This window comes from Rhinoraja longicauda, chromosome 6 (genome assembly GCF_053455715.1).
Source record: "Rhinoraja longicauda isolate Sanriku21f chromosome 6, sRhiLon1.1, whole genome shotgun sequence".
Classification (NCBI taxonomy): domain Eukaryota; kingdom Metazoa; phylum Chordata; class Chondrichthyes; order Rajiformes; family Arhynchobatidae; genus Rhinoraja; species Rhinoraja longicauda.
This window is the reverse complement of record NC_135958.1, coordinates 65,097,086-65,119,786: the sequence shown is the minus strand read 5'-3', so window position 1 is coordinate 65,119,786 and position 22,701 is coordinate 65,097,086. Positions and strand designations below refer to the sequence as shown.

General features: G+C 39.3%; 1 protein-coding gene across 3 annotated transcripts in view; it reads left to right on the top strand.

Moving 5' to 3' along the window:
• The window catches only part of LOC144594525 (uncharacterized), a 208,110-nt gene that overhangs the window by 173,986 nt on the left and 11,423 nt on the right, over window positions 1–22,701 (top strand). For all 3 annotated transcript variants that reach the window (XM_078401186.1, XM_078401183.1, XM_078401184.1), the window contains 5 exons: window positions 5,751–5,898; window positions 9,873–9,990; window positions 11,525–11,684; window positions 15,443–15,556; window positions 16,228–16,314. In XM_078401186.1, coding sequence (XP_078257312.1) covers window positions 5,751–5,898; window positions 9,873–9,990; window positions 11,525–11,684; window positions 15,443–15,556; window positions 16,228–16,314 — 627 coding nt within the window. The remainder of the gene's footprint in view (window positions 1–5,750; window positions 5,899–9,872; window positions 9,991–11,524; window positions 11,685–15,442; window positions 15,557–16,227; window positions 16,315–22,701) is intronic.

Here is a 22,701-nt window from a genome sequence, read left to right as displayed (position 1 = left end):
ACATATCCCTATCGCACCTTTGAGGCACTAATAAACTAGCACCTTGCTTGTGTATTAAGCAATGTCATAAATATCCTTAAGTTGTCATATTTTAGATCTAAGATCAGGTGTCACGTCACATTTATTAGTTGAAGGTTAATGTTGTCCCTAGAAACAAAGCAGATTGGGTATTTTAAGGTAAAATCTCTTTTTAACCAGAGGCTTGAGTCGAATTCAATCATGGTGTGTAAGGGAACAACTTTCTCCACGATAATGTTAAAAGTTATAAATATATAAATATATATTAGTATATATAAATATATATACAAATTTGGTCCTGAATTCAAATTATGATATGTGGTGTAAGGAGGTGCACTATTATGAAAACTTAACTCAAGGACAAGAGAATATTCCATGGGCCTCACTTCTAATGGCTCTCATTTGTATAGATGATTAAATTAGTGCGCTGCCATGAGGACTGACTGCTGAACTGAAATATGCATCCTTATTTTTAAAGAATACATTTCCTTAGTAACATGTTGTTGATACGTTCAGGTTCATTCTGAATGTATCATTTTGATGTATTCTACATTTCTGATTCAAAATTCATACAAAGGCGACTTGGGCTGCTGAACCACATGCCACCAAAATGTTAACACTGCATCTTTGTGTGTGGGCTTGAAAGGGTGGAGTTGGAGGGAGGGTGCATGAAGCGTTGGAAGGTGATGAACTTCAGACAATCCAAGAAAAATAATTATTGTACTTTATAATGATAGAAATGGCAATTGTACAAAGGATTTAAGTTTGGATTCCAATTCAGTAGCTACCGGCTCTTAAACTGTTGCAAAATCTTATAAAGGAGAGATGTTTAGAGTATTGGGTTCATTATTACTATATATATGAGTTTGTAGACATTCAAATTAGAAGCAGGACCACATAGCTTAGGCCCTCAAGCCGTCTCTGCCATTTAAAAACATGGCTGAATGGATGGTAAACTCATTTGCATATTTCCATCCATCCCTGGTAAGCTTTCGTCCTTTGCTTACATTTCTATGCCACGCAAGTAATTCAAAAACTCTGCTTCCATTGCCCAATCTGAAAGAGAATTTCAAAACTATTGAACATATAAAATAGAAGCTTCTCTCTTACACAGGCCATTCCTTATTTTTAAACAGTGACCCTTCGATCTAGTTTTCCCCCAAAGATGTAGCAGAGATTCCACATGCACCCTGTCAAGACCCTTCAGGAACTTGTGTGTCATGTTCCTCCTCGGAAGCTCCTACAGATACAAACGTAGTCTGTCCAACTATCATTCATCAGAAAACCCACCCATTACAGGTATCAGTCACATAAACCTTTTTTGAGCTTGTTCCAAAATTGCATCCTTGAATAAGGAGACAAAACTGTACACGCGCTCAAGATGTAGTCCCACCAGTGCCCAATATAACTGCCTTTTAACTTTTATGTTCAATTCCTCTTACAATAAACAGTAATGTATAAATCTTCCTAATTATTCATTGTGTATGTGCATAGAAACCTTTTGCGAATTATGCTCTAGGGAATTAAGATCCCTCTGCATGTCATAACTTTGCAGTCTCTCATCATTTAGATGATATGCTTTTATATGTTTTTGCCAAGATAGACAATTTCACACATTCCTGCATTTTATTCCAGTTGCAAGATTTTTGACCACCAACTTAACCCATGCATATCTGTTTGGAGTCTATCCGTTTTCAATTTGTTGCACACACTGGAACTGTTTTGTAAAAATTGAAATCTGTGCAAGATGGTGTCCAAAACACAGCTATTGCATATGAAAGTAATTTTGATTGTTGATGTTCTGGCTGATTCTTATATTAAAATGCCAAACATTTCACCCTGTTCTTATTGTAATCAGTGGAATAATTGCACTATTTTTCAATGTCACTGATTGTAACTTGGACAAGTTGAAAAGCTGGACCAAGATATTATCTAGAAACAAGAAACTGCAGATGCTGGTTTAGACAAAGGGGCACAAAGTGCTGATGTAACTCAGCGGGTCGGGTTGCATCTCTGAAGAACATGGACAAGTGACATATCGTGTTGGGACTTCTTCAGGCTGACTGTAGGGTGGAGGAACAGAAAACTGGGAGAGAGGAGAGGTAGGACAAAGGTGGACACGGGGTGGGGGTATTGATAGGCAGATGGTTGGAACAAAGACCAGAGGTTAAAGCAGAAGGTGTGAGACAGACCGATTGAAGAGTTGAAAATTGTGAAGACAGAGGAAGGAATGCAGGGGGAGGGGAGTAATTGATGGGATTCCAAGTGGGGAAGGGGAAGGGGAGGGTGTGGGGGGGAATGGGGAAAGGGGTAGTTAGAGATTACCTAAAATTGGAGAATTCAATCTTCATATTGTTCGGTTGTATGCTACCCAAGGGGGATATGAAATGCTGTTCCTTTAGTTTACGTGTGGCTTCAATCTGGCAATGGAGGAGCCCCTGGACAGAAAGGTCAGTTAAAATGGTTTACCAAGTGTAGACTGCAACTGTTTTGGTGAACACCTGTGCTCCATCCGCTAAGGCCTATTGGATCTCCCAGTTGCTAACCATTCTAACACTCATTCCCACGCTGACCTTTCTGTCCTGGGCCTCCTCCATTGACAAAGTGAGGCCACATGCAAACAGAAGGAACAGCACGTCATATTCCGCTTAACATAACCCAATGGTATGAACATTGAATTCTCCAATTTTAGGTAACCTCTAACAACCTCCCAAGTTCTCCTTTCTCCCCAACATCACCTCCCCTTGTGCTCCTCCTCGACTCCTACCTATTTCTCCCCTTCTTCTCTTCCTACATTCCTTTCTCTGGCTTCACAATTTGCAACTCTTCAATTAGTCTGTCTCACACCTTCTGCTTTAATCTCTGGCCTTTGTTTGAACCATATACCATCCCCCCCACCGCCTGTGTCCACCTATTACCTGCCAAACTTTGTCCTGCCTCTCTTACCTCCTAGCTTCCAGCACCCTCTACAATCAGGGTAAAGTAGGGTCCCAACCCAAAAAGTCACCTATGCATGATTCTCTAAAGATGCTGCCTGAGTTATTCCAGCACTTTGTGTTGAACATACTATCTGTTGTGATCCAGCTAATATCATCTTTCCTGAAGTCAGTCATTTACCAGGTTGTTCCAAAGTCACAACCTTTGTTCTAATAGATGGATTTGCTTTGTGCTGCAGCAAATTCCTTCTCGTCAGAGTTCTGGCCAATAGTTAGGAATGTAAAATGAGTATCAATTGGTAAAATCTAAACTGAGAATCATTTTTGTTTAAAAATGGGAAGTACATATTTATTAGTCATAGAGTGATACAGTGTGGAAACAGGGCCTTCAGCCCAACTTGCCCACACCGGCCAACATTGTCCCAGCTGCCCTTGCCTGCGCTTGGTCCATATCCCTCCAAACCTGTCCTTTCCATGTACCTGCCTAACTGTCTCTTAAACAATGGGATAGTCCCAGCTTCAACTACCTCCTCTGGCAGCTTGTTCCATACACCCACCACCCTTTGTGTGAAAGGCAAGCCTTAATACTCCTTTGATAAATTTATAATTGTAGTTCTTGGTTACACTATTTTACAACATTGTCATGTCTTTATAGGAAGAAGAGTGTATTTTCACACTCAAAATTGTCCTTAGGCTGAGATTTAGGCTTGAATATCCCACTGTTGTTTATTCATTGTTCTTTTGAAGGTGTAGTCACCAAATGTTTTAGAAAAATGAATTGCAAAATTCAAAAAATTACTACACATGCCACTTTCTAAGTAAAAATAACCACTTCATCCCCAAATAAGTTTTATTTTCCCATTCCCCTGTGCTCTTTCCTCTCCCCCCCCCCCCCCCCCAAAATCACCTAACAGAAGGTGGGCAGCAACCTTGTTTCCCTCAGATATTTTGTAGGAAATTAATTCTATGAGAATCTTTATTGGAATGGTAATTTATTAATTTTGATTTATTGATTTAATACACACAGAACGAAAGGAAGGAAAAACATAATTTCATTTCTATTATCATATCCCTTCTATTTCAGGCAATGTTAGAAGAGACTTTTGCTTCCTGCATGTGGGTCAAATAAGTTTGTGCAATTTTTACTTGCAGTTCCGCATGTACATGACAGTCTTTGTACACAGTGTACATTACTGGGACTTTTCCCTTCCATACAAAATTTTGATTTAAGCAATAGAAAGGCATAGATATTGACCTCCTTTAGATAACTGACGGCCTGATTATTTCCGTGTTACCATAGGAAACCCATGCAAAATACAGTCTATAGTCTCAGCGGAAAAAAATTAAATTCCATTGGAATACACCACAATGGTTTCCTCAAAGCATTATTCAAAACATATCTGTCTGTCCTGCAGTTAAGTGAAGCCAAGTAAATGTTTTGGAGGGATTTTTAAAATATTCTGAACACTAGTATTCATAATTCTAGTATACTGAATGTTTAGTCCCAGATTCTTTTTTTACTGCATTTGATATCCAAGGAAGTCAGATCATTTAGTCTGAACTGTGCTGTGAAAAGTAAAGCTTAATCTCCTGTGTACTTCCTAATGGATAGCAATATCAGAAATATGAGCAATTTTAATCCTTTAGCTGGTGCAGCAAAGCTTAATTGAATTCCAGATCTGTGTTGGTCAGCCCCAACCACGAACAACAATTATATTAATATCTGATATCATCTACATTCAGATTAATAATATCAATGTACGAGTGGACATCCTTGTGGAATCTTAGTATGTAAGAAAGAACTGCATTCTTGTTTAGATTGAAGATAGACACAAAATTCTGGAGTAACTCAGCGGGACAGGCAGCATTTCTGGAGAAAAGGAATGGGTAACGTTTCGGGTCGAGACCCTTCTTTAGACAATGCTGAGTTACTCCAGCATTTTGTGTCTACCTTGTGGAATCTTACGCAAATTATGATCTACCATTTTTAAACACCGACAGGAAGGAAAGGAATAAAATTGGGAAACTCCAGGCTAAAGAACTCCAGGCTCAGTTAAATAAAAACTTGGAACAAAAGCCGAAGAATAATATTGTCCAAAACACATCAACAGCACACACAGAAGGAACAAAAAAATATTTGCACAAAATGAACCACAAATTGGTAGCCTTTTAAAATTATGTGCCTACATAAGTACAATTGGTTTATTCCATACAAAATGGTCTCCAGTGATATTGATAGCCAGTAAAATGTATCTAGTATTATGCTTTGTAATACACGGCTCTTTGTCCTTTATAAAACCCGTCAGTGGAACTTTCTTTAAGTTAAATTGTATATATTGGGAGCTTGATTAAAATTAGCAACACAGCATTAGCCTTTGAGTGGCTGTCAATGAAAGCTGATGTTTGACACATGTCCTCTGAAGGATTTGAATCGGGGATCCAGCTATGGAAAGACATTTTGAACATTGGAATAAACATTGTAGTTTTTGCAATTTGTAGCAGCAAATTGTAAATCTGCAATATTATTACTGATACTATTTTCTTCCATGTTATTATCGAGGCCTTGTTATGTACATTTTTATTTTTAAAAATAACCTACCATTTACTCTTTCTAATTAAGATACTCAGGAAGAAAATGTAGATACAAAACACTTCATTTAGTCTCAATCTGATTAAAGACATTTTTTAAAGGAACCCATGAATATTGCCAACAATGCAAAAACACATTATTTCCAATACCATATGAGCATTTGGGGATAAATGCTCATCATTAACATATTCCGCTTGATGTTCTAGGCTACATGTGAACGTGGGTTTTCTGCTATGGAAGAATCACATCAAAAGGTAATAGAGGAACTCCATCGGCAGCATCAGCGAGAGCTAGAGAGTCTACAGGAAGACAAAGAGCGGCTGCTAGCTGAAGAGACGGCTGCCACCATCTCTGGTATGTGAAAATGCTTGGGAACAGCGAGTGACTGGAATCTTCCCTGATTTAAAAACAATAGTGACTGATTACTGTTGTGGAAACAAATACTCAGGATTACCTTTGTGTCGTGTCTTTCCAGTATTGTCTTGAAATTTCCCAAAACAGCTATTGCCTGTTTCCTGCTTTGTTGTAACCTCAGTTACTTGGAGCAGGAACATTGATATTAAATAAAAGTTGAGTATGCTGGAAATATTCTGCAGATCAGGGGAAATCTGTTGTGAGACAAACAGAGCTCATGTCACAGATTTACTATTTCATCAGAATTGACAATGGTTAGAAATCTAACATTTTAAAATGTAGAGAAGAGAGAATGGTTCAGGGAAAAGGCAATGCAAATGCCAGTAATACAGTCTAGGAGACTGCATAAATAGTACAATTGATGTAGTTGGATAGGAACTGGTCCATTTGGAATACCAAAAGTGGAAAATTTACAAATTAGAATATGATCTATTAAATATAGAGTGGGACATGTTCTGGGTGGAAGGAGAGCAAATGAGAGCAGAGTAGTAAATATTGGGATTCTATGATTTCCCCATTGTAAGTAGGAAGTAAAATCACATCATTGCTCATTATTTGAACTGTAGATCTTCTGAACGGTTGAGAAAAGACACTGAATATTGGGTATATTGTGAGAAACCCATAAGGTCAGAGAATAAAACATGTAACTGCACAATGATTATGTTATGTTATATATAAAAGTCCAAGAGTCATAAAGATGTGCAGCACGAGATCAGATCCTTCAGCCTTCTGAGTTCACGCAAACGTCAACAATTTGCACTCATGCTATATTCATCCCCTCATTATTATCCCCACATTGTCATCAACTAGCCTCAGAATCTATCACTAACCTACACAGTAAAATAAATTTAGAGACTAATTTATCTATCAACCTGCACATCCTTGGGATGTGGGAGAAAATTCAATGACCTGGAAGAAGCACAAAATAAAAACAAAGAAGCTGGAAATATTCTGCAGATCAGGCTGTATCTACAGGAAGAGAAACAAAGTTAACATTGCAGGTTGCCAAAGGGTCTTCAGCCACATTTTATCTTAATTTAGATTTGCAGCATCTGCGATTTTTGATTTTCATTTACCAGAGGAAGCCCATGCAGTCACAGGGAATATCCAAACCCCAAGCAAACAGCATAGTCATGATTAAACTCTAGTCAAAGGTGCTGTGAATCAGCAATTCTACCAGTAGGATTGCATGATATGGTACACCTTTTATGAGTGGTCTGGAGGTGGCTTGCTTTTGAGACTTTAATCTGGGTGTTCTTAGCAGGCTTGTAACCTATGTATATCGTTTTCTACACTATGTGATACAATTTTAATGCACTTGAAATAGCAGAACACACAATGTGCCATAACCATTGCCTTCATGATTTAATTAATTAGAAACTAATCAGTGCTTTGCCAGGTGACTGCCAGCCTTTGTTTTTGTTTGCTCTAATCTTGGAAGTGTAACAACAGTCTTCTGATGGAAGCTCATTAGCTGATATTGGGACAATAAGATGGCTCAATGACAAGAATAATAACTCCAGAAGAATAATTCCAATGGAAACATTTTTAACACCAGATCAATTGCACATGGTGTTGTGCAAGAATGGGAAAATCTTAATTTCCCAAAACAAATCTTTTATTTCCAGCTCAGTCATAACCAGAAATATGTGGCTCAACATGACTAAAATGCCAAACAGAAATGCTCCATAATGCCATAACAATATATTTTGGTATAATTATGTAGGTAAGTTAGATTTTATTATTTTGTTCACATTCAGAAATAATAATGAACAGTTGCATGACATTGTGCAAAGTGCAAACAATAAAGGACAAAACAAACCCTAATTTTAGTTCTGGAGCTTTTTGTCTATATGAGCTGCCCCAATATTACCTGTGGTGCACCATGGATCTTCAAAACAAAATATTTCTCTGAACCGAATACAGTAAACCCTCGCAATAATGGACCTCTATAGTAGTAAATTTTGGTTATAGCGGACCGAGGCTCCCATTGCACCAAAGAGCCTGTTTCTGTGCTGTGTAACTCCAACTTTATCAATCTAATTATGCAAACACTTTACACCAAATGTTTTAATTTAAAACATTTGGCAATCTATTTTTCAAGCTGTTGCATTGATTTGGCACTTATTAAAGTTACTTCTTTCAGTTTTGCATTTCATCATTTAATATCTTCAGATTTTAGAACACCTTCGCTTGAAGCTTAACCACGTCTTCCTTGTTTGGCATTCACATGGAATCAGTAAACAGTATAAACAGAGGAGGAAACTGAACAGGGGAACTAGAAAGGGGAAATGGGAAGAATATGGATCTTTCAAAATCTTGGAAGTTTTTCATTATGCATGTCATAATTTGGTATATGGAGGTGTTTTTACTGCAGTTCTGTTACGTTCAGTATGTTGCTTCAACCAACCATAATGTGCAGATACAGAAACTTAACTGAGCATTGCTCTTCTAAACAAGGATAATGAGTATTCTCCAGGCTAAAGGAAGGATAACAGATATGTTCTCATCACCTTCATAGGGACTGGTGAACCCTAAAAATGTGTATGAAAATGGCTGACCCTCTGAAGTTATGACACTCAACCCAATATCTTATTTTTCAGAAAACCAAGGGTCTTTCATTTCCCAGTCTCTCTCCACCTCTTTTACCAGTACTGCAGGCTTTTCAACCTTTATCTTTACTTTTATCCTTTTTTCCCTCCCAGTCTTGATCCTATGCTGCAGCACTGGTCCAAATGCAATGTCGAAGATTTTTTTAAACCTGATTTTATTTCTTCATAATGAAAGGTTGTTATTGTTAGATTTCAGTCGGAATACAGGAATGAGATAGGGAGCTCAGTAACATGGTGTCAGGGCAACAACCCCTCCTTCAATGTCAACAAGATAAAGGAACGAAGGCGCTGAAGTGAAAATGGTTGAGCTTCAAGTTCCTAGGTGTAAATATTACCAACAATCTGTCATGAACCAAGCACATTGAAGCAGTAGCTAAACGAGCACACCAATGCCTCTACTTCCTCAGGAGACTGAGGAAATTTGGCATGTTTACGATGATACAAACAATCTTTTCACAGCTGTACTGTCGGGTTGCATTATAGCTTGGTTTGGGAACAGCTCTGCGCAAGACCGCAAGAAATTAGAGCGTTGTGAGTACTAAGTCCATCACACAGACCAGACCTCCCAACATCAACTGCATCTACACTTCACACTGCCTTAGGATAGCAGCCAATATAATCAAGGACCTTTTTCACCCCAGTCATTCTCTTTTCTCTCCTGTCGGTCAAAAGATACAAAAGCTTGAAAGAACGTACCACCAGACTTGGGTATAGCTTCTACCCCTCAGTTATCAGATTTCTGAATGGTCCTTCCATAAACTAGGGTACAGTCCCAGTTCACCAGCCTACCTTATTGCAGACATTGGACTTTTTTGTCTGGAATTATTGTTCCACAATGCTGAGAACCATATTCTGCACTCTGGTATCTTTCTCTGCTCTTTCCCTTTTGTACTGGTTGTAGGGCTTGATTGTATTCAAGTATAGTGTTATCTGCTTGATTGGATAGCATGCAAACAAACTCACTGTATCTGGGTACATGTGACAATAATAAACCTAAACTGTATATAATAAAATCAAAAATGTGTGATTTAAAAGTAGGGGTATTAAAATTAATTGGAAGAATTGTATGTTTTTTTACAATATTTGTAGATTGATGTAAGTGCTTAATTAGTGCTGACTCGATGAACCGAAGAGCCTGTTTTCATGCTGTACAATGTTACAACTCTGCTAATATTAGGCAGATGGCTGCCATCTCTAGGAAAAGCAGTGAAAAGAAGCTAAAAAATTTTGAGCCATTTGGTATTCTCTCTTCTTGATTTTTTTTGGCTTGCAATTTTGAAATCTGATTTATTTTTTAAATAGCCATTGAAGCGATGAAGAATGCACACCGCGTGGAACTTGAGCGTGAACTCGAACGAATACGGAAATCTCAAAACAGTAGTGTAAATTCAGACCTCAATGAGATATGCAAACAGCACGAGTAAGTACAAGATAAGTGGTTTTGACGAAGGCAGTCCATACTCAAACCTTGCCTATTGTTTTGGCTGAGTCATTTTCTGTGGGTTATCCATTTATAGGCATTTTCATTCTTGATGATCTCAGAAGTAGTACTGTTTCATAAACAGCATTAACAAACTTGTTTTTTTAACCTGGCTATTAGTTAGCAATGTTTAGTCTAAGAAATTATTACTTATGCCAAATAAAAGGAAAAAAGCTGTTGCCCCTCACAATCTAATTAGAGGTTTGGCAAGGGTTAAAAAGTATGCCATCAATTGATGGCATACTTTTTAACCCTTGACAAACCTCTAATTAGAGTTATACAACTCTTAATTGTCCATATCACGATTGAAAGCCATTGATTCTCTTCACAGTATGGTATCAGACAAGAACCAGTTGATTCCCCATGAAATGGGTGGGAAAGATTGGCCAGGCACATCGCAAGCCAGGCAATTCCAGAAAGATACTACCTCTGCCCTCAGAATAAGTTATTCATCCATTTGAATGGTTAGAATGCACGTTTGAATCATAAATTTAAAATCTCTGGCCCATTTCTGCAGCAGAAGCTTTCATTATGGCAATGAGAACCTTATGATCATGAATTAGGAGCACATAGAAGCCCTGTATAAATGCCAAGAGATGCAGGCCACCTTACAAACTTCTACCTGTGTATCATCTGCCCCATCTGTGGAAGAGTAGAATACAGTTCCTACATCAAAATCCACAAAACCAACAAATTATTTGACCCTTGATCCAAAAGAACTGCCTCAGAAAAAGGTGATGTTTATTCAGTTTCTTTCATAACTGGTGATAACTGAATAGTCCAGGATTGATGCAGGGTTTCGACCCAAAACGTCAACATCCCTTTGCGTCCACCTGCATAACCCGCTGAATTCTTCAGCAGTTTGTGTTTTGCCCCAGATTCCAGCATCTGCGGTCTCTTGTGTCACCACCATAACTAATCCTTTGCTATGTACTCTTGCACCCAATCCAAAAAAAAACACTAACATTGAATGTTTTTGTGTTAAGTGCATTTTGATCATATTTAAGTGAACAATGGGGAAATGGGAGAACATCTCCCATGAAAATTCATATTATGCCAGTCTCCTCTGTAACCTCAAATCAAATCTCCACCCAGCAATCAGGAGAACATTGAAATCCAGTTTGACACCTTTGCATTTGCCAATATTATTACTCAAGTTACTTTTGGGGAAAGCTCATTTGACAAGTGCGGTACATGTTTCAGAAAAAGTTTTCGCTTCCAGCTGCCTTACCCAACCCCACTCTCCATACCATTTTTCCAACTCCACAAGCTAATCTTTGAGGCAACTAAACACTTTTATTGGACTAAAAAGAAAGGACTCCCATTCATCAGAGTGAATTGCCATTGATGCAGAATATAGTAATACAATACAAATGTACCTCAACAATAAAATGTAACTGATTTAAAAGGTTAAAGATTGAATTTATAATCTAACGGATCAGGAGCAATAAATTCTTTAAAATTTGTTTAACAGTGAGGAGTTGGCATCATTGCATCGAGAAATTGAAGTCCTCTCTGAACAGTACTCCCACAAGTGTCTTGAAAACGCGCACCTAGCTCAAGCCTTGGAAGCAGAGCGACAGGCATTGAGACAGTGCCAACGTGAAAACCAAGAACTAAATGCACATAACCAGGTATGATGTGTCTTAGCCTATCCCATAATGCTATAAATAAAAGAACAATATGCCATTTTATTGCTGACATAATGGATAAGGTGTGTAAAAGGGTACGAATAGGGCGCTGGACTTCCTCTACGGCCAGCACATCTACAATGAGGAGCAATCATTTCTTGAAAAGGAGAATTAAATTGCTCAGTTCTCTAGTTGTTATCAGAATCAAGATTTAGTTTTGTTGTGAATTGAATTGAATAAATTTTATTAGCCAAGTATGTATACATACAAGGAATTTGCCTTGGTGCTTTGCTCGCAAGGATAACAACATCGAAGCCTAACATCGGTAGTGGGGAAAATGCTAGAGTCAGTTACTAAAGATGTGATAGCATCACATTTGGAAAGTGGTGAAATCATCGGACAAAGTCAGCATGGATTTACCAAAGGCAAATCATGTCTGACGAATCTTATAGAATTTTTCGAGGATGTAACTAGTAGAGTGGATAAGGGAGAACCAGTCGATGTGTTATATCTGGACTTTCAGAAGGCCTTCGACAAGGTCCCACATAGGAGATTGGTGTACAAACTTAAAGCACACGGTATTGAGGGTTCAGTGTTGAGGTGGATAGAAAATTGGTTGGCGGACAGGAAGCAAAGAGTAGGAATAAACGGGTCCTTTTCGGAATGGCAGGCAGTGACTAGTGGGGTACCGCAAGGCTCAGTGCTGGGACCCCAGTTATTTACAGTGTATATTAATGATTTGGACGAGGGAATTGAATGCAACATCTCTAAGTTTGCGGATGACACGAAGCTGGGTGGCAGTGTTAGCTGCGAGGAGGATGCTAGGAGGCTGCAGAGTGACTTGGATAGATTAGGTGAGTGGGCAAATGCATGGCAGATGCAATATAATGTGGATAAATGTGAGGTTATCCACTTTGGCGGCAAGAACAGGAAAGCAGAGTATTACCTGAATAGTGACCGATTGGGAGAAGGGGAGATGCAACGTGACCTGGGTGTTATGGTGCACCAGTCATTGAAAGCAAGCATGCAGGTGCAGCAGGCAGTGAAGAAAGCGAATGGTATGTTGGCATTCATAGCAAGAGGATTTGAGTTTAGGAGCAGGGAGGTTCTGCTGCAGTTGTACAGGGCCTTGGTGAGACCGCACCTGGAGTATTGTGTGCAGTTTTGGTCTCCTAACCTGAGGAAAGATGTTCTTGCCTTAGAGGGAGTACAGAGAAGGTTCACCAGATTGATCCCTGGGATGGCGGGACTTTCATATGAGGAAAGACTGGATAGACTGGGCTTGTACTCGCTGGAATTTAGAAGACTGAGGGGGGACCTTATAGAAACATATAAAATTCTTAAGGGGTTGGAGAGGCTAGATGCGGGAAGATTGTTCCCGATGTTGGGGGAGTCCAGAACCAGGGGTCACAGCTTAAGGATAAGGGGGAAGTCTTTTAGGACCGAGATGAGAAAACATTTCTTCACACAGAGAGTGGTGAGTCTGTGGAATTCTCTGCCACAGAAGGTAGTTGAGGCCAGTTCATTGGCTATATTTAAGAGGGAGTTAGATGTGGCCCTTTTTGCTAAAGGGGTCAGGGGGTATGGAGAGAAGGCAGGTACAGGCTACTGAGCTGGATGATCAGCCATGATCATATTGAATGGCGGTGCAGGCTCGAAGGGCCGAATGGCCTACTCCTGCACCTATTTTCTATGTTTCTATGTTTCTAACACGATATACAGTAGACAATTAAAAACAAAACATTATAATTTAAACATCTGAAGAATAAAATAAAATACCAGATCTAAAGGAGGCTAGACTTTTGCTGTTGAGTAGAGCTAATGCTCATGGAAAAAGCTGTTTTTATGTCTGGCTGTGGTGGCTTTGACAGTCCGGAGTCGCCTCCCAAAAAGAAGTACTTCAAAGAGGTTGTGGCCAAGGTGAGAGGGGTCAGAGATGATCTTACCCGCTCGCTTCATGGCCCTTGCAGTGTACAGTTCGTCATTGGGGGAAGGTTTTGGCCAACAACCTTCTTGGCTGATCGAACAATGCGCTGCAGCCTTCGGATGTCATGCTTGGTGGCTGAGCCAAACCAGACCATGATGGAGAAGGTGAGGACAGATTCTATGATGGCAGTATAAAACTGGACCATCATTGTCTGTGGCAGATTGTGTTTTCTCAACTGCCGCAGGATGTACATCCTCTATTGGGCCTTTTTGATTGTGGAGTTGATGGTGGCCTCCCATTTTAGGTCGCTGGAAATGACTCCACAGATGTAACTGTGGTGTTATTGATGGTGAGTGAGTGGGGGGGGGGGGGGGGGGGGAGGAAGGGGAAGCTCTCCAAAAGCTCCACTAAAGAAATAACTATTACTGCTGTAAATTCCAGTTTTTTTATTGGCTGTATTCTGATTCCTTACTGCCTATTTAATACATCTGTCCATGATGTTTTATTGATCTATGTACGTCAGTTTTCTTCAGACCTCTACAGCTTCTGATCTTGCAACATCGAACAAGTACTTTGTTCATTCCTTTTTAGGTCCAAACTGCATAAATCTATACTTCCCGGCATTGAAATCCGTTTCCCACAGCAGTTTTTCTGTTCACGATTTATTAATGTGACGTGGTAATCTTATGCTTCATTCTAATATGCCCGCAGTTTTGTTTATTTAGTTAATTTATAACGTTATTTTCTCTTCACTCATTTACATTAAATCAAGTAAAAAGTTACAGCCCCAACATGGATCATAACAGGGCACTATTAATTCCACCCTGGCAATTTGAAGATCTGCATACGAGCCATGACTCATCCAGCTTCCCCTTTGATTCGTTGACCTTTCACTTATGTTTAGCAGTACCTTAACATTGTCAAATGCATTCTAGCAGTCATTCTGACACCTATTTATTCAGTGGGTAAATTGAGTTAACTTATAGCTAGCCTATTGCTAGCATTTCACATTTGAATCGGTTCATTAACCCTAGGGAAAAGATAAAATGCTAATTATAATTATTGAAGTATTTTAAGGTGATCCTAATCATATTTTAATTAACTCTTATTATTTGAAACGCTTGACTAGTTTTAAATGTATACGAATATCAGATACAAGTAGAAAATTCAAAACCTTTTGAGCAGTCAGGCCAAACCTGAAGCCTGACGTTAGCAGCACACTACCTGAGATCTAATCACGTCTTAGAGAAGGTCGGCCCATTCCTTCTGTACTCAGAAAAAGTAAGTGCACATTCGTGGAATGGTGGATAGCATGTCTGTTGGCAGAGGTTTCATCTCAGGCCTTTGTCCAACCATATGCCAATCAAACCCCCTCTCTCACCTGTATCCACCTATCAGTTGCCTGGCTTTGTTCTACCCCATCTCTTTTCCAGCTTTCTCCCCCGTCCCCCACTAAAATTTGTGAGCAGAAGGGTCCCAACATGAAACATGCCCTATTCATGTCCTTCAGAGATGCTGCCTGACCAGCTGAATTACTCCAACACTTTATGGCCTTTTGTGTAAACCAGCACCTGTAGTCCCTTATGTCAACATTTGCACAATATAACTATTTTTCTCTTCTACCCCCTTTCCCATCTCTCGTTCAACATCCTCCATCTCCTCTCTCATTGCCTCCGTCCCTCCTCTCTACTCCCGCATACTTCCTCTCCCCACTCTCCTCCACTCCTTCCCCCATCCAACAACCCTCTTAATGTTTTGACTGATGAAACCTTGTCTTTAAAAATAATGAGCATTTACTCTTGTGAGTCTTATTGAACTCTATTGTTCCTAATAGGAGCTGAATAATCGTTTGGCTGCAGAGATAACACGACTGAGAACAATGATGACTAGTGACAATGGGGGTGATGCTCCTACTCTATCACAAGGCAAAGAAGTATATGAATTAGAGGTAACGCCAGCTGTAGGCTTATCCTCTGTTTGTTCCTGGTTAAAAAATTGATTGTACTCAACTGAACACTGACTAGCTTATACTTGTGAAGATCTGATCCTTGGGTTTCCCAGTTTACTTCCATTCTTAAGAAATATGTGATCTTATTTTTCTTAAAGTAGTCTGGAGTCATCAGATGGTATAGAACCAGACTGGAAGTGCTGGAGATGCATGGATGAAGTGAACAATAAAATAATTAATGTTGGAGAGTTTGGAGAACTTGTGCAGGTTGTCATGATGTAAACATCAAAATAATTCGTCCAAATTTAAATATAGAAATAGACATTTGAAACAAGGCTTGAACATTTTTGATTAAATGTGCACAGCAGTGAAAAATATTCAATCTCCATAATGTGAACAGTCTGGAGAAAATGAATTTTGAAAACATTTCAAAGTAAGTCATCAAGATAGAATTTCATTGATTACAATGACAGGTGTAGTCCACATTATAGTAAAGAAAGGATACAGTTTCTTTCTTTGTTCTTGTAATCTGGTATGAAATAAGAAATATTAAACCCCAATGCATATTTAGAACAATGCCTTCTCAATAGTAAAGGCATTCAACTTAATTTGTTTTGTAGGTTATACCAAAATATTCTGTTATTTAATGCATTTATGTCCATTCTACTCAGGTATTGCTGAGAGTCAAGGAATCAGAAATACAGTATTTAAAACAAGAAATTAATTCACTGAAAGATGAACTGCAAACTGCTCAACGTGTAAGTAGTTCCTCACTATACCAATTCTCGATGGAAGCTTTTTTACTGTTTGTTACAATACAATACAATACAATACAATATATCTTTATTGTCATTGTACAGGGGTACAACGAGATTGGGAATGCGCCTCCCATACGATGCAATAATTTAATTAGCTAGTCAGTATTAATTTAAACAACAACAACCCAACGAAACAAATTGTAACAGTTTTGAGACAGAATAAAGTGCAAGTAGATCTGTGCCGGATCAACAGTAAATGATGTTGAAATTATTTCATCCACTTCATTTTCTGCTGTCCTGAAGTGGACTGTCCTGAAGTCCAGATATAATCTCTTCTTTATTGACAACAAATGCCGATCTAGACGGTGAATGCAAGCAGACTATTCAACTATGGAGAGCAATGGAGATAATCCTTCCTGTGATATCCACATGCCCTCACACTTCCAGCCACACTCCTTGGATATCAGTCACATGTTGGAGATCTGGTTCACTTATCTTACCCTCCCCCCAAAAAGCACTGGCACCATATTCCAGATGCTACCACAGCTGAGATTGATTCATTCAGTACAGATCAGAAAAGGAATTTGTGACATCTGATATGCATATCAATCCAGTCATTATTTTTAATGAATGTGTGTAGTAAATTTGCTTCCATTCTTCAAAACATTTGTGTAATTATATAAAAATATATTAGTCTTTCAATGTGCAGTTTAAGTGAGAGAAAAGGCAAAATCCTTATCGGTTGAAGTTTTTATTCAACTAATGTGTGTAGTTGCTATTCTGAGGAGGCCTTTGGAGCCTTAATATTTTATTTTACTAGGATGTTGGGGCAGGAATAAAGGAGCTTGCAGAGATAGCCACTTGCCTAAAGTAAAAACCACACTGTTCATTTTCTCACAAGGTGTTTTGTGTTAAGAAAATTACAAATTCATTGGATTGTATTATTATGATTATTATTGATCAAAGATACTGAAATAGGAAGAACATTGCATCTCCCAATTCTATTTAAGTTGAGATAGAAACTGCATTAATTTACATATAATGTGAATAATGCACAAAATCACACAAAGGAATTTTAATCACTGAGAGGGAGCTTGTGCAGATATAGGCTTTGAGAAAGCTTGAGAATTTTGCATCATTACAGACAGCCCCAGGCGACCGCTACCATTCCATGTAGATTTCTCGGCACTAAAAAATAAGCTCTTGAATTGTGGATTTTATGCTGGATTCAGAAGTGCAGAGAGGTTTGTAATGGTGGTCAGCTTCTAAGTTGACTGGAAATTTGCCGTTTCATTTCTGCTTCCCAAGAATTTTATATTTACCTTTTTCAAAAATTATCTGATTCTAAGAACGTTGAATGCTGCTTTTTACACTCATGACTGCCCACCTTGATTCTCTTTCATGCATAAGAATTTCTGTATTTAGTGGGCCCTGCCACTCTTCAGCATGCAGAACGCAGCTTCAATGATAACTTCCCTGTACAATTCTGAAAAAAACAATGCATTTTGAGGTTTGTGTGTTGCAAGAGATAAAGCATCAGTAGAACTGACAGAGCTTGCAAAAACTGTATGGTCACATCTGAAACTGCAATTTCACCCTTATTTACAATTGCTCATTTCATTATCACTTAAGTTAAAAACTGATAACGGTCAGAAACTTTGCAACCAAGAGAAATTGAGTACATTTGAATGCATGTAATAATGCCAACTGCACTTGCCTCCATTTTTAGTTCACTCTAAAATTATTGTATTTTCCTTTTCAAGCATACACAAATATTTTTATATTTATCTTGCAATAAGATTCAATAATTCAATGGTGACATAATTTATGCATGACTGTAATACGGACATGTAGGAAAATGCATAAAACATTCATCTGAAACATATGAGAAGCAACATATTTAGCAGCAGGCAGCAGAAAATGTCTTTGTGGAGGCCCTAGCAGGGAAGACGGTAGAACAGCAATGGCAGGTATTCCTGGGAATAATGCAGAGGTTGCAGGATCAATTTATTCCAAAGAGGTGGAAAGACTCTAAGGGGAGTAAGAGACACCTGTGGCTGACGAGGGAAGTCAGGGACAGCATAAAAATTAAGGAGAGGAAGTATAACATAGCAAAGAAGAGTGGGAAGACAGAGGATTGGGACTCTTTTAAAGAGCAACAAAAGTTAACTAAAAAGGCAATACGGGGAGAAAAGATGAGGTACGAGGGTAAACTAGCCAATAATATAAAGGAGGATAGCAAAAGTTTTTTTAGGTACGTGAAGAGGAAAAAAATAGTCAAGGCAAATGTGGGTCCCTTGAAGACAGAAGCAGGGGAATTTATTATGGGGAACAAAGAAATGGCAGACGAGTTAAATCGTTACTTTGGATCTGTCTTCACTGAGGAAGATACACACAATCTCCCAAATGTTCTAGGGGCCGGAGAACCTAGGGTGATGGAGGAACTGAAGGAAATCCACATTAGGCAGGAAATGGTTTTGGGTAGACTGATGGGACTGAAGGCTGATAAATCCCCAGGGCCTGATGGTCTGCATCCCAGAGTACTTAAGGAGGTGGCTCTAGAAATAGTGGAAGCATTGGAGATCATTTTTCAATGTTCTATAGATTCAGGATCAGTTCCTGTGGATTGGAGGATAGCAAATGTTATCCCACTTTTTAAGAAAGGAGGGAGAGAGAAAACGGGTAATTATAGACCAGTTAGTCTGACATCAGTGGTGGGGAAGATGCTGGAGTCAATTATAAAAGACGAAATTGCTGAGCATTTGGATAGCAGTAACGGGATCATTCCGAGTCAGCATGGATTTACGAAGGGGAAATCATGCTTGACAAATCTACTGGAATTTTTTGAAGATGTAACTAGGAAAATTGACAAGGGAGAGTCAGTGGATGTGGTGTACCTCGACTTTCAGAAAGCCTTCGACAAGGTCCCACATAGGAGATTAATGGGCAAAATTAGGGCACATGGTATTGGGGGTAGGGTACTGACATGGATAGAAAATTGGTTGACAGACAGAAAGCAAAGAGTGGGGATAAATGGGTCCCTTTCGGAATGGCAGGCAGTGACCAGTGGGGTACCGCAAGGTTCGGTGCTGGGACCCCAGCTATTTACGATATACATTAATGACTTAGACGAAGGGATTAAAAGTACCATTAGCAAATTTGCAGATGATACTAAGTTGGGGGGTAGTGTGAATTGTGAGGAAGATGCAATAAGGCTGCAGGGTGACTTGGACAGGTTGTGTGAGTGGGCGGATACATGGCAGATGCAGTTTAATGTAGATAAGTGTGAGGTTATTCACTTTGGAAGCAAGAATAGAAAGGCAGATTATTATCTGAATGGTGTCAAGTTAGGAGGAGGGGGAGTTCAACGAGATCTGGGTGTCCTAGTGCATCAGTCAATGAAAGGAAGCATGCAGGTACAGCAGGCAGTGAAGAAAGCCAATGGAATGTTGGCCTTCGTAACAAGAGGAGTTGAGTATAGGAGCAAAGAGGTCCTTCTACAGTTGTACCGGGCCCTGGTGAGACCGCACCTGGAGTACTGTGTGCAGTTTTGGTCTCCAAATTTGAGGAAGGATATTCTTGCTATGGAGGGCGTGCAGCGTAGGTTCACTAGGTTAATTCCCGGAATGGCGGGACTGTCGTATGTTGAAAGGCTGGAGCGATTGGGCTTGTATACACTGGAATTTAGAAGGATGAGGGGGGATCTTATTGAAACATATAAGATAATTAGGGGATTGGACACATTAGAGGCAGATAACATGTTCCCAATGTTGGGGGAGTCCAGAACAAGGGGCCACAGTTTAAGAATAAGGGGTAGGCCATTTAGAACGGAGATGAGGAAGAACTTTTTAAGTCAGAGGGTGGTGAAGGTGTGGAATTCTCTGCCTCAGAAGGCAGTGGAGGCCAGTTCGTTGGATGCTTTCAAGAGAGAGCTGGATAGAGCTCTTAAGGATAGCGGAGTTAGGGGGTATGGGGAGAAGGCAGGAACGGGGTACTGATTGAGAGTGATCAGCCATGATCGCATTGAATGGCGGTGCTGGCTCGAAGGGCTGAATGGCCTACTCCTGCACCTATTGTCTATTGTCTATTGTTTCTAAGTACCTGAGGTCTACAATGAGCAGTGGCTGGTGTGTTAATTCTTTAAAAGCTCAGCAGCTGATTGTGTCTCAACAGAAAATAAGTTAGTGAAGATGTGAGATACCTGGACCATGAGTCCTCCCAATTTACTAGAGTGTCGGTCAAAATCAGAAATTTCCCATGTTCTCCTTCATGTTCCTCCATGCCAGGCCACTGTGGCTGGCTATCCTGCGTCATCCTTATTCTAGTACTGCTCTTTATTTTGGCTTGTTTGTGATACTTTTAACATACCACCTCCACGTTCAATGCTAAACTCTCATACTATTTATTACGTCAAATAATTGTTGCTGTTTAAATGGGAGTATGGCTTATTTAGTAACCTCGTGCAGAAACTGAAAAGACTTGCCAACATTAAATTTACCTGCTGCAATATATGGTTGGAGTGAAATTAACCTAAAAGCCTTGGAAAATCTTATAACCTTAAGTGCAGATTATAGCAGATGGACACTTGTTATTCAGTGCCATCTACTGTCCTTGAATAAAATCACCCATGAGTATTGGGCAGAATTGTGCCAACTAATACTCCAGTAGTTCTGAATTTCCATCAGAAACACTGGCTACCAGATAGTCAGCTGCTTCACTGGACTCTCCATTGAGACCAGTGGCTGAGACCAGTGACTTCCTGAAGTTCCCACAGCTTCATGGCAAATAGTGATATTATACATCATATTCAATTTGTTTTTAATTATCTATTGTTTTAATTAAATCCTTCTTTTGCATTTTTAATATTTTTGTAATTATGTTAATCCGTCTGAACATTTAAAAAAATGTTTTTGACAATCAGAAAAGTGTATTATAGTCTTTGGCAGCAGTCAACAGCTATTGGAGCCTTTTGGACACTGGCATGTCTAAGGATGTCTCACAGGGAGCTTTCTTTGCTTTACTGGAGACCTGCCACATTCATTCAGCCCACCACATCCAAGAAAAATTAGGATAGATGGATAGTTATTGCATACAGTAAGTGTGGACTGTAGGCTGGATTCACAAGAGTCAGGGCTATTAAAGTGAGCATTGCAAATGGAATTCATTCAGCTTCACGTTTATGCTCTATGTTTAAGCTTCGAAATCCAGTAACTACCAGCTTTTGTTGCTTTTGACAATCTGAAAAAGATACACTTTGATTTCATTGAACAGGTGCAGAAATACAACTGATTTGCTTATCTATCTATTTTGGGGTTTAAAACAGTTTAAATTGGAATAATTTGGTACTTGCTTATCTGGATAGTGTAATATTTAATCAGGAGGACAGTTGAACTAGTCGGAGAACTAGGATGGGGAGGGACGGCGAGGGGGAAAGCAAGAGATTTTGTATCGATCTTCAATGTAAACCAGCATCTGCAGTTCCTTCCTACGCACAACAATGGACCATTGTGGGCTCCACCTTTCCTTGGCCATTGGAGCTGGCTCGGATTTGTTCTAAACTTTTTCATACCTCGTTTCCCTCTCCCCTGATTCTCAGTTTGAAGAAGGGTCTCGACCCAAAACATCACCTATTCCTTTTTTCCAGCGATGCTGCCTGCCCTGCTGAATAACTCCAGTATTTTGTATCTATCTTCAGCATCCTGATAAATCTCTTTTGCACCTTCTCAAAAGCCTCCACATTCTTCCTGTAATGGAGAATCCAGAAATGCCCACAATACTCTAAATGTGGCCTCACCAATTTTTTAAAAGCTGCAAAATGACTTCCTGATTCTTAGTGCCCTGACTGATGTAGGCAAGCATACCATGTGCCGCCTTTACCATTCTGTCTGCTTGTTTTACTGCTTTCAGGGAGTTATGAACTTGGACTCCAATGTCCTTCTGTACTCTAATTTCTGTATGATGGGATTGAAGGTAGGAATGGATAATAGAATGACAGAATATTTTTAAAGCATGATGGATTGTTCTCACTCTCACCAGTAATCCCAGGGTAATTGGATTTGACTTTTTTTTTATTTTAATGTTCTAGCCTGGTAATGGTCCGGAGTATTAAGATGTAAGCATTGAAAGTAGACTACTATTCATAATTCAGAGGACTAACTGTGCCAAAATTAGAACATTTGAGGAGCCTGGAAGTGATACCACTATTTTTGGTTTCAACTGTTTTTGTTACTTAGGATATAATTTCCCAATAATCATTGTTTGTTTATTGTATATTTACTTGATGTGCCTGTAAAAACAGAGCAGGTAAAAATGTAATTGTTCCGTTCCTGGTGCACATGACAGTTAAACGCTCTTACCTCTTGACTCAAATCTGCACTAAGTACATGT